The 12500-nt window shown below is 42.5% G+C and overlaps 1 protein-coding gene across 4 annotated transcripts in view; it reads right to left on the reverse strand.

Moving 5' to 3' along the window:
- Positions 1-12500, reverse strand: part of RNF31 (ring finger protein 31) — a 155504-nt gene that overhangs the window by 143001 nt on the left and 3 nt on the right. Inside the window, exon 1 of one of the 4 annotated variants that reach the window (XR_015061278.1) lies at positions 9145-10373. Coding sequence is in view for 3 of the 4 variants with exons in the window: in XM_085893481.1 (XP_085749607.1) it covers positions 9145-9270 (126 nt within the window). In the remaining variant the exon portion in view is untranslated. Of the gene's footprint in view, positions 1-3417; positions 3990-9144 lie in introns of those variants that run through there. The other 3 variants (XM_085893481.1, XM_085893482.1, XM_085893483.1) reach the window with 3 other exon arrangements.

The following is a 12500-nucleotide window of genomic DNA, read 5'->3' on the forward strand; positions in this document are numbered from 1 at the left end:
CACACACACACACACACACACACACACACACACACACACACACAAGCATTTAAAGGCCATTTTCCCCGCTAAAGCAGGGGTTTGCCTTGCGGGCCCCATGACAATCTTCTCCACTTTACCCTGTTTTCTGCATCTCCCCTTCTTAATCCCCTTGCCCACATTTCCTCTTCCACCACATTTAGCCAAGTTTTTCTCGGTCTTCCCCGTCCTCTACTTCCGACTACACTCATTTCCAACACTCCTCTCACCCAGTCACTTTCATCCTTCCTCAACACATGACCCAACCATCTCAACCTGTTTCTCTTCACAACCTCCATCACAGACTCTATTCCCATCATCTTCCGCAAGTCATCATTTGTCTTCCTCTCTCTCAACGATACTCCACACATCCACCGAACCATTCGCATTTCCACCCTTTCCAGCCTTTGTTGCTGCTCCATGTTCAGTACCCATGTCTCACTCCCATAAATCATCGTACTCCTCACACATGTAGCATACACCTTTCCCTTCAGCTTCAACGACACTCCCCTCTTTGTCAGCACGCCACTCAGTTCCCAAAACTTCTTCCATGCACATCTCACTCTAGCAACCGTCGAAGAGTCTGATCCACCTTCTCCATTCAGCATGTCTCCGAGATAGCAAAATGTTTTCACCCCTTCCAGCTTCACACCATCTCCAAGATCCAACTCAACAATTCGTTCATCTGCTGCTCCCTCGATGCACACCTTACACTTGAATGTAGCTGCCACACTGGTTAATGACCCTCTCACCCCACTACATTTTCGATGAACCCATTCAGCACACATTGTACACTGAACGGAGTTCACTCCGACACCCTTCCTGCACACACCACACGGCCACTTCCCAGTCCTTTCCACCTCACCACATGCTTTACCACTTGCCATCACCTTCGTCTTTCCGATATTCACCTTCAAACCTTTTGCCTCCATACATTCCTTCCACTTGTTCATCTTCTCCTTCAGTCCATCCATACTCTCTGCAATCAACACCAGATCATCTGCATACAGCAGCTCCCACGGTAAACCCTCCTTTACCCTCCGAGCCAGCACCTCCATCACAACTACAAATAGAAGTGGACTTAGTACCGACCCCTGGTGCACTCCTACCCTCACGTCAAACTCACCACTGTTCCCATCCTTCGTCCTTTCAGCTGTGCGTGCTCTCTTGTACATGGCCATCACTACTCTGATCGACCATTCCTCTACTCCTAACTTCCTCAATGCCCATGCCATTACTTCGCGTGGGACCCTATCAAATGCTTTCTCCAGATCAACAAACCCAAAAAAGCAACTTCTTCCTCTTCTCCATGTACTTCTCCTGCAACTGCCTTACAATAAAAATTGCATCTGTCGTTCCTCTTCCCAGCATAAATCCGAACTGCATTTCGTCAATCTTTACCTTCTTCCTTATCCTCTTCTCCAACACCCTTTCCAATACCTTCATTCCATGTTCCAATAGCTTTATTGCTCTATAGGAGCCACAGTCCAGAGGGTCACCTTTCCCCTTGTACAGAGGGACGAGGATACTCAGTTCCCAATCCACTGGAATGCGGCCTTCTTTCACCACTAGATTACAGATCTCTGTCATTCTCTTCACACCCCAACTTCCCGCTGCCTTCAACATATCTCCCACAACTCCCGTCGGCCCTCCTGCTTTTCTACTCTTCATTGCTCTTATAGCTTCCTCAACTTCCTTCTCAGTTATCTTCTCTGCTGGTCCTAAAACTGGGTTACTCTCGATGTTTCTATCCCATTCATTTTCTACATTCAACAGCCTTTCCATATATCTCTTCCATCTTCCTTTAATTCCATCTGAATCCACAACAATTTGTCCCACTTCATCCTTCAAGCAACTCACCCCCGTCACATCAAATCTCTCTCTCGCTATCTGCTTTGCAATCCTGAATACCGCTCTCTTCCCCTCCTCCGAATCCAAGCGTTCTCCAAACATTTTCCTATGGGCCTCCTGCGCCTTTGCAACCTCTTTCTTTGCAGCCTTCTTGGCTTCCTTATAACTTTCATGTGCAGCCTCTTCTTCCACCGTATCCTTTGCCTTTTGCCATTCATTGAACTTCTTCCTCTTCTCTTCAATCATTTTAAATATAATAAATAATCATGTAAAATAAATCCCAATCATTTTAATTAGATGGAACAGTTTTCAATTTTTGACTGGCCTTCTCTTCCCCTTGAGGCTTAAAGTGACTCAATATGTCTGGCTGGGTCACATCAGCAGGTAGGTTTATCGTGTAAGTGGTATGTTGTGTTGGATTGAGGCTCTGTGTATGCTTTAATTTCACCGATGATGAATACAACCAACCCCTCTCCCCAATTATTTCCCCATTTTGTCGTTATTTTTGTTTTCTTTTCGATCCTTTCTCTCCAATTCCATGCAAAACAGAAATGCAGATAAACGCAGACATACAGAGAAAGACCAGGGACTCATGGAGTGGCATTATTTAGTGACGAGTCTTGGAAACAATCCACATGATTGAATCTGAGGGACAGTAAAATGCTCAATGGCAATAGACAGTTTGCAAACAACTCAACTGTAAACACATTGTGACAACTGATCAGATGTTCAAGTTGGACAGTCAGAAAATTCAAGGGATCATATGATTATCTACACTACTGAAGGTGCATGGAGGTTATGTTTTATACACCCATCTGTCTGTCTGTGAGCAGGATATCTCAAAAAAGTATGGATGGATTCAGACGAAATTTGGTGGACAGGTTGGGTGTGTGGCAAGGACAAATTGATCAGATTTTGATGAGTTTCTACATCCAGAGAGGAGAATTAAAAAAAATTCTTTCAGTGATTCTTCAAGCTTGAGTGATGGGGCCAAAAATGATATATAGCATGATATTTCAAAAAGTTGTGGATGGATTATGACAAAACTTGGTGGATGAGTTGGGTAGGAGGCAAGAATAAGCCGATTAAATTTTGGGGTGTGACAAGGACAAATGGTCTGGATGCAGATCCAGGCTATCAGTGGGATACATAACGTAAGCTGTTCAGCCTGGTGGAGGTATGTGTTCAACCGAATGCTGTTCGAGTTTTTGATAGTGTTGATGACAGCTGGAGGAAAGGAAAAACTACAGTTGCCCTAATTAATCAGCACACTTTCAGACGTTCATTCACATCGCAATTATATGGGTGGCCCCTGAAGTGGAGCTTAATGGCACAGATGTCTTTAGCACTGTTTCTTTTGGTGCCATATGTTTCGGTTACATTAGGCGTGCCTACCCATCGCTTCGCTGATGGGTTTAAACAAAAGACAGCATGTTTTACTTCATGAACATATTTCATGCACATCTATAAATTTCAATGAGAATGTAAAACGAAGTGAAAAATGTGAAAAAAATGATATTTTATAACACATCGTTGTTGTTGTTTTACCCTGGTCAGTTCTGCTCGAATAGAACTGATCTCTTTGCTGATGACTCCACCCTCTGCGGTACCATCTGTCATCCCTCAGACCGGCAAGCAGCAGCTTCTTCGCTCACTGCATATCTGGGTAAAATCACAAACTGGTCCAACACATGGAACATGTCTTTCAATCTGGACAAATCTCACACTCTCACTGTCTCTCCAAAAGGACCGTTTGGAACCCCCCATATACTTTCTCAACAATCCTCTGGAAGAAGTCCTTTCTTTCAAGCTTCTGGGTCTCACTATCTGCCATGATCTTTCCTGGGAAAACCACATTTCCAACCTGGCCTCCAAAGCCAGTCGCCGACTGGGAATCCTCTGTCATGCAAAATCCTTCCTCGGCCCACCTGATCTCCTGACCACATACAAAGCTTTCATCTGCAGCCTGATGGAGTACTGCTCTCCCCTCTGGGCTGGTACTCCTGCCTCGCAACTTTCTCAGCTTCACGCTGTAGAAACCAAGGCATTTAGGATCACTGGTATCTCCCGTGATGAAACGGAGTATTTGAGCCTCTCACACTCTCACTGCAGGCAGGTCAGTGGTCTTTCTGTCTTCTGCAGTCTCCTCTCCGGTCTCGCCCCCCCCCGCTCTGTCTGCTGACGTCGTCCGTCCCCCCCCGCTCTGTCTGCTGACGTCGTCCGTCCCCCCCCGCTCTGTCTGCTGACGTCGTCCGTCCCCCCCCCATATTTCTGCAGGGCGCTCAAGGTCCACCAACAACCCCCTTCTGGTAAAACTACCAAAATCACGAATCACTGCTCACCTTCACTCTTTCATTTCTCTTTTACCCCACCTTTGGAATAAACTCCCACACTCTCTTCCATCCCATTCTTCCCTCCAGATCTTCAAAACAGCTGTTCACCACCATCTCTTATCTTCTCCCATCAAAATCCACAATCTTTTCTACCCCAGTTAATCCACCCCAAACCCACCTCCTTCAAATTCTCTGCTTTCTTTCCTGAAAGTCCCTGTCATGTCCATCTTGTATATCCCGTGTTCCCCGCCCCATCTCTCTCCCTCCAACAGATCCCCTAATGTTTGTTCCCCACTGCTTTGTCCTTCCTTCTCTCACCCCTCTTGTCTCCTGCCCCCCTCGTTGTGTGTTTTGTGTTAGCTCTCATAGGAGGCTCGACAATGTGTACAAAAAAAAATGCCGTGTGGTCCAGGATGTTTTAAATGTAAATTAGAAATGTTGTCAGGTGAATAACCTGTGCGTTATTGAAGTTTTCGATTATTTTTGTTGTTTGTGTGGGAGTGAATGGCATGATGGTGGTGTCGAGTTGGCAAAGTGGTTTCCGTCTCGTAATACTTCTTTTTCCTCTTGTCTGGGTCCTGTTTGACTTGAGTTTGTGGAGTGGTGTATGAGGATGTAAAACTTGTCGTTTCTCTGATGGTATGTTGTTTGTAGTAGTTATGGCCGCATGTGAGGGTGCTACGCCACTGTTGGAGTTTGTGACGCTGTTTATGGTTTTGTACAAGTGTTTGGTATTGGTTGGGTGGTCTGGTGTGTGTAGAAAGGAGTGCCTGTTTTGTGTTTTTTTTTCACTATTATTTTGTTGTAATCCTCGCCAGAGGAAAGGTTATTGCATGTGGGCCCATTTGCCTGTCTGTCTGACTGTCTGTTATGACGAAAATTGAAAAATTTCATCATTCAGTGTCCATAGAAAGTCTACACCCCCTTTCAAAATTTTCACCTTTTGTTGCCTTATAGCCGAGAACAAAACTGCATTAGATCAGACTTTTTCCGCCTTCCTTTACACATCATAACCCACAACTTCCAAGTGAAAAACAAATTTGACAAATTTCAGAAAATTAATTAAAAATACAAAACTAGAATATCTTGGTTGGATAAGCGTCCACCTCTTTATAATAACAATTGTAAATTAGCTCAGATGGAACCAATCACCTTCAAAATCACACACCAAGATAATTGGCCTCCACCTGTGTTAAATTGTAGTGATTCCGATTGTTTCAGAATAAAATCTGCTATTCCTGTAGTGCATTTCACAGCGAATACTCAACCATGAGTACCAAGGAGCTTTCAAAAGACCTCTGGGATAAAGTTGTGGAAAGGCACAGATCAGAGGATGGGTAAAAAAAACATTTTAAAGAACTTGAATAACCCTTGGAGCACAGTCAAGACAATCATTAAGAAGTGGAAGGCGTATGGTACCACCAAGACCACGTCTAGATCAGGCCGTCCCTCCAAACTGGATGACCAAGCAAGGAGGAGACTGATCAGAGAGGCCACCAAGCCACCAATGGCAACTTTTGAAAGAGCTACAGGCCTTTATGGCAAAGACTGGTCACTGTGTGTGTGTGTGTGTGTGTGTGTGTGTGTGTGTGTGTGTGTGTGTGTGTGTGTGTGTGTGTGTGTGTGTGTGTGTGTGTGTGTGTGTGTGCGCGCGACAACAATATCCCAAGAACTCCACAAGACTGGCCTGTGTGGTAAGGTGGCAAGAAGGAAGCCATTACTCAAAAAAGCCCACCAATCAACGTGGGATGGAATCAGCAAAATGTACCAATGAACCAATGTTATAGCAAATACCTATTTTGGGGTGCCCCTCCCCCCCCCCAATACCCCATTAGACCCCAATTTTTTTTTTAATGTCATGAACAAACTTTGGCACATTATGTGTGATTGGAATTCTGGGTACAGTTTCATCAGAGTTGTGTGTGTAGAAGAAGAAAGCTTCGGAGAAGAAGCAAATTTCAGAGAAGAAAGCAAATACCAATTTTTTTTCTTTTTTTTTAATGTTGAAGGCTGCAGGCACGGACTGAATCATCCTCATCGAGGCCAAGCCTTAAATAAAAGAACTGCATGAATAGAAAATATCATAACTTATATTTCATTGCAAGCTGTCTGAGGGAAATGAAAGGAAAGAAAATAAGAGAGAGAATATAAAGTGAGGAGGGAAAATGAGTAAGTAAGAAAAATGTACGATGAAAAGTATATGATGTTTGTTTACAAGAAAGAGAGATCAATACGAGACCGGTAGCTATAGTTTGATTGAGACAAAAAGCAAGACCAGCAATCCTGACACGGAGAGTGTAGGATGATTCCGGGCACCACTTTAACACTCCTAAGTCAGACCGGAAGTACCACCCTGGGCGGTTGCTGTCTACAATCTACTACCTAAAAAAAAGTGGTCTAACCAGATAGGTGTTTTTTTTTTTTTCTGAGACACCATCTCCTTACTGGATGGCCGTTGATCTCTTGCACACTCGTCTGCCCTTTGGCAGGTGTTGTTTTTCGTCCTGGCAGGGTGTCACAGTCACCATCCCCACTGGCAAGCCAGTGAGGGGTGTCTGTTTAGTCACCGACAACACGACCATGCGGCAGGTCGCACTGGGTTACATGTTACCAGTGGCAGTCAAGAAACCTGACTGACCTGACTGAATTTTGGGGGGCAACACCCGTTGACACCTTTAGGGCCTGATATTTTTAATGCCATGAAAAAATTTTGGTACATCCAGGGTGATGAAGGTTGTGGTAAAGTTTCATCGAAATTGTACGTGTAATTTTAGAGAAGAAGTTGCAAGTATTTGGGGGACGAACGGATGAGGCGCCATCCCATAACCTCCATGGAACTACGTTCCAGGTGAGCTAAAAAGTAATTCATTTTAATGTTTCTATTTGTTATGTTTTATTTATGCATTATTCACTGCTTTTTTTTTTTGACATTTTTATGTCAGTCTTCAACCGCTAGAGGTTGAAATCTTTCCCATTTGGAACATAACCCAGATTTTCACATGTTAAATATTGCTCCTATAACATGTTTTCAGATAACACGGCGTTTCACAGGAGCACATCCCCACATTACAAGAGGGTCTCCTGTATATCGCTTTTGGCTCATTCTCAATGGTGAAGAATCACTTAAAAATTCTCGTGCATGGATCTGGATTCGGATCTTCAACAAAACTGAATCGCTTCGTCCATGTCACACACCCAGCATGTCCACCAAGTTTCGTCTGAATCCATCCACAACTTTTTGAGATATCATGCAATATTAGTTTTTAGCCCCATCTCTCAATGCAGACGAATCAGATAAAAATTAAATAATTATTGGATCCGGATTTGGATATTCACCAAAATCGAATAAATTTTGACTAATGGCACTCGCAACCTGTATACATAGTTTCTGCAGAATCCATTGATAACCTTTTGAGATATTGTGCCAAATATACTTTTTAGCCCAATTTCTCAATGTTGAAGAATCCCTTAAAAATTATATAATTCTCATATGCGGATCTGGATTTAGATCTTTAACAAAATTGAATTGATTTATCCTCGTCACACACCCAACTTGTCCAGCAAGTTTCATCCGAATCCATCCATAACCTTTTGAGATATTGTGCTAAATATTGTTTTTAGCCCCTCTCTATCAATGGTGGTGAATCACTTAAAAATTAAATAATTCTCGTAGCGGGATCTCCAGCAAATTTGAATCGATTCGTCCTTTTCCCACAGCCAACCTGTCCATCAAGTTTCGTCCAAATCCATCCATAACCTTTTGAGTATCGTGCTATATATCATTTTTGGCCATATCTCAATGGTGAAGGATCACTTAAAAAAATTTTAGTATCCAGATCGGGATTCGGACCTTTACAAAAATGTGTTGCTGTCCTTGGCCGGTCACCTATATAGTAAAAAAAAAAACAATTCAAACGATTGCTTGAAAACTGTGGCCAAAAATTGTGTGACAAACAGCAGACAAATGTTACATACCAATATACATGTTAAAAATTTGTCAACTTGGCAAAAACTTTTTTCACAAGTTACAAAGTTGACTGACCAATATACTTGAAAAATCTTCAATTTTGGAAGTAACAAACACAGAGACAGACAGACAGGGGTGAAAACATAACCTCCGTCCACCGCTGGTGACAGAGGAAACAAGAACTGCATTCAGAAGAGCGCATACCTCTGCTAGGCTGAACAGTTTACATCTTGTATCCCACTGATCGGCCGGATCTGGCCCTGGACGTGAACCAAAATGTAATCGGCTTCTTCTTGTCACCTCTCCAACTCATCTGTACCGTTTTGAAATATCATGCTCTATATTGTTTTTGGCCATATAAGGCTAACCCCTGCTTTAGCGGGGAAAATGGCCTTTAAATGCTTGTGTGTGTGTGTGTGTGTATATTGTTTTTGGCCCCACGTCTCAATGGTGGGAACCACCAAAAAATTTTTAATTCTCTTATCTGAATCTTCACCAAATTCCTTTCACTTTGTCCTCGTCACACCCCCAAACTGTCCACTAAATTTCTTTCAAATCCATTCACAACTTTTTGAAATATCCTGCTCAAAGACAAACAGACAGACAGACAGACAGACGGACAGACAGACAGACATGGGTGAAAACATCACCTTCATCCACCTTCGGTGGCGGAGATAAAAATTCGCACTTGCAAATATCAATAGAGTGAATGCCCCATATCATTGAGTACCACCACAGGTCTATTAGATCTCGATCATCAACAGAGTGAACACAATGTCATGGAGGACAATCACATATCTATTAGATCTTGAGATTTAGTTGAAGAAATGCCTATTAGCATTGGTTGCCTTTTATAGTGAAAGAAAAACTTCAGGTTATCAATTTTATTCATTTCTGTGGTGGACCTACAGTAATTGCACAGGCAAAATTCACTTCCCAGGCTTGACAAAAAAAAAAAAATTCAAATTCACAAACCTTCATTCGCCGATTCATCGCACAATGGACAACAGCCTCCTCAAGTGCTCCTTCAGACATAATCCAAGCATGTTTAGCCTCTTGGATTGAAGGACACCAAATGTGCTTGTGTTGATTTTCCACCATAACAACTAATGTTTCCAGGAGCTCATTTAGGCCACCTTTGCACAGCCACCGCACAGGGTTTGCAGGACGAGCTGTGGCGGTCGCACATATCACCTCTTCAGCACTTAGATCTTCAGCTTCTCCTTTCTGACAGAGGAGTACAAAACACAGAGACAGACAACAAATTAAGGAAACCTTATCAACTGAAACCTAAAATACAGATAAATGGCAATGTGGAGTAAGTTGAACAAGGCATACTGGGTTAAGCTTGAAGGTAAGCTGGTTTGTCTGTTCAATAAAGCCAACTCAAATAATGAGAATACTTATCGATCTTTGATAATTCCTGAGGTTAATGAAATAAATTTTGAAATGGAACAGCCGATTTGTAAGTTGTGACAGGTGATGGAGGGTAATACAGTTTGTAGGTGTCAGAATTACTACATTGCTCATCCATAAATAAATAAAAAAAATCAAAATAAAATATCAACATTTCCATCAAATAGGCAACCATTGACTTTCAGTATTGTCACTTGCTGAAGCACAGACAGGGTGCAAAGCCTATCGAGTTCATGGGGATTTAACTGGAGTAAACAGAATAGAAGAGTATAATTAAATGACTCATGAATTCTTCATCTTTTCCACCAGTGCCCATCAGTGTGACCACTCCTTGGCTTTTTTCACAAGATCTTGGCTTTTCGTTGTTCACCTTGGCGTCTTGGTTTTCTTTAGGTTTTCTTGGCGCATAGGTTTTCTATTATCATCGCTTTTCCGAAACCTTGTGAATTAATGACTTTTTTAATTGGCTCACCTTGGCATTTATGAAAATGAGGAGTGGTCACACTGGTGCCCATGTGGCTTGACTCACTTCATGCCGTGAGATGCCATTCCCTCTAGGGGTCGCAACATATATACGCTGGAGCCACGTAACCGCCATATCATTAAAAACACCTCACCTCCACCTAATTCAAAAGAACTCCTGCTGTGCAAATTAAAACACGGCACCACACGGCACCATAGAAACAGGCTTGTTTTAACTGAGGACAATGATTGTATGCGAGTTTCCATGCTGTCATGAAACACACCAATCATAATACAAACATTTCTTTTGTAAAAATTTATTTGTAATATTCGTAATATTACATTTTTATGAGCAATTGAAGTTGAAAATGTTTTTTATCAAAAAAAATATACCCTCAGGACATCCACACGGGAGAGGCAGGAGCAGCCTGGAAGTTTGGTACAATTTCACAAAAGGTTGAGGGAGTCAGATTCAGTGACAGGACAGACGCTGCACAGATATGTACATTCACAGTACCTATAGAAAGTCGATACACTCTTTCAAATGTTTCACCTTTCGTTACCTTATAGCCTGGAATTAAATTGCATGAAACCAGACATTTTTTCACCTTTATTTACAAATCGAACCCCAAAACTTCCAAGTGAAAAACAAATTCTACAAATTTCAGAAAATTAATTAAAAATACAAAACGAGAATACCTTGGTTGGATAAGTGTCCACCCCCCTGAGTTAACACTTGGTGGAAGCACCTTTGACAGCAATTACAGCTGTGACTCTGTTGGGATAGATCTCTACCCCATTTTGCACACCATGATTGGACAATATTTGCCCATTCTTCTGAACAAAACTGTTTAAGCTCAGTGAAGTTGTGTGGGGAGCACTGATGGACAGCAATCTTCAAGTCATGCCACATATTTTTGATTGGATTTAGGTCAGGGCTCCGACTGGGTCACTCAAGGACATTTATCTTTTTATTATTTTTCCACTCCAGTGGAGCATTGGATGTGTGCTTCGGATCGTTGTCATGCTGAAAGGTGAACTTCCGTCGCAATTCCAGGTTTCTTGCAGAGACCAGCAGGTTTTTCTCCCGGATTTTTCTGTATTTTGCTCCATCCATTTTCACTTCTGTCCTGACAAGTGCCCCAGTCCCTTCTGAAGAGAAACATCCCCATAACATGATGCTGCCACCACCATGCCTCACTATAGGGATGGTGTTCTTTGGGTTTATGTGCTGTGTTGGCTATGCACCAAACGAAACATTTTGCATTTAGGCGAAAAATTTCCATCTTGGTTTTGTCAGACCACAAAACTTTTCGCCACATGACTTTATAATCTCTGGAGGGTTTTTTTTTGCATACCTCAAACAGGACTCAAGGTGGGTTTTTTGAGTAATGGCTTCATTATTGCCACCCTACCATACAGGCAAGACTTGTGGAGTGCTTTGGATATTGTTGTCACTGAAATTTGTGGAATTTGTTTTTCACTTGGACATTGTGAGTTACGATGTGTAAATAAAGATGGAAAAAAAGTCTTATTTAATGCAACTTGATTCCAGGCAATAAAGTAACAAAAGGGGGTGTAGACTTTCTACAGACACTGTGGACTCACCGAGGTACCCGTGCTGTGCACAGGAGGGGGCGGGGGGGGCTCGACAGCTGGCTCGTGAAGGACGAGAGCAAAAAACGTCCTGCAGCGGACCCAAACAGAAGTAAGGTGGGTAATATTTATATGATGTCACAATGGTAAAACTGCAAATACTGAATCCATAAATGTCACAGGTGGAACCCCTCACATTATTTCCTGATTCTCTTTCAAACTCAAGCTCTCCATATTTTCATTCCAATCAAAAATGGTAGGGCAGAGGGTGGGATCATCAGCAAAGAGATAAAGAGTCAACAAAATACAATACCACCAATATCTATCTATAATTCCAGCAATCTCGATGTGTGTGTGTCTGTCTGTCTGTATGTGTGTCTGTCTGTGACCGCCGTTTCTCGACGACCGCCAGTCCGATCGGATTGAAACTTGCCAGGAATTTTGCAGGGGCCCCGCGGATGTGCCTTTTCAAGGTCTGATGTCAATCGGACGAGCGGTTCCCAAATTACGGCCATTTATCTGTCGACCAATGACAGGACACGGTGCTATGACATCACGAATGATGTCACAATTAATGTATATTTATTTATTTTTTTTTTTTTTGCACGATTGACGTCATACCAAACGAAGAAGAAGAATTGACGTCACAATCGACGCTGGGGACCTGAGTATGTGCCTTTTCAAGGTTTGATATCGTTCTTCATCCGTTTCAGCTGTTTCCCAAGTGTTTCCCAAGGTTTGAAAGCTGTTTTTTCCCAAGGTTTGAATTAATTGTTCAAATTATTAATTAATCCCAAGGTTTGAATTTTCCCAAGGGAAAGCTGTTTCCCAAGGGTATGAAAGCTGGTTTTTTCCCA

This window comes from Eptatretus burgeri, chromosome 8 (genome assembly GCF_056783735.1).
Source record: "Eptatretus burgeri isolate ZD-2024b chromosome 8, Ebu_testis_v1, whole genome shotgun sequence".
In the NCBI taxonomy this organism is placed as follows: Eukaryota; Metazoa; Chordata; class Myxini; order Myxiniformes; family Myxinidae; genus Eptatretus; species Eptatretus burgeri.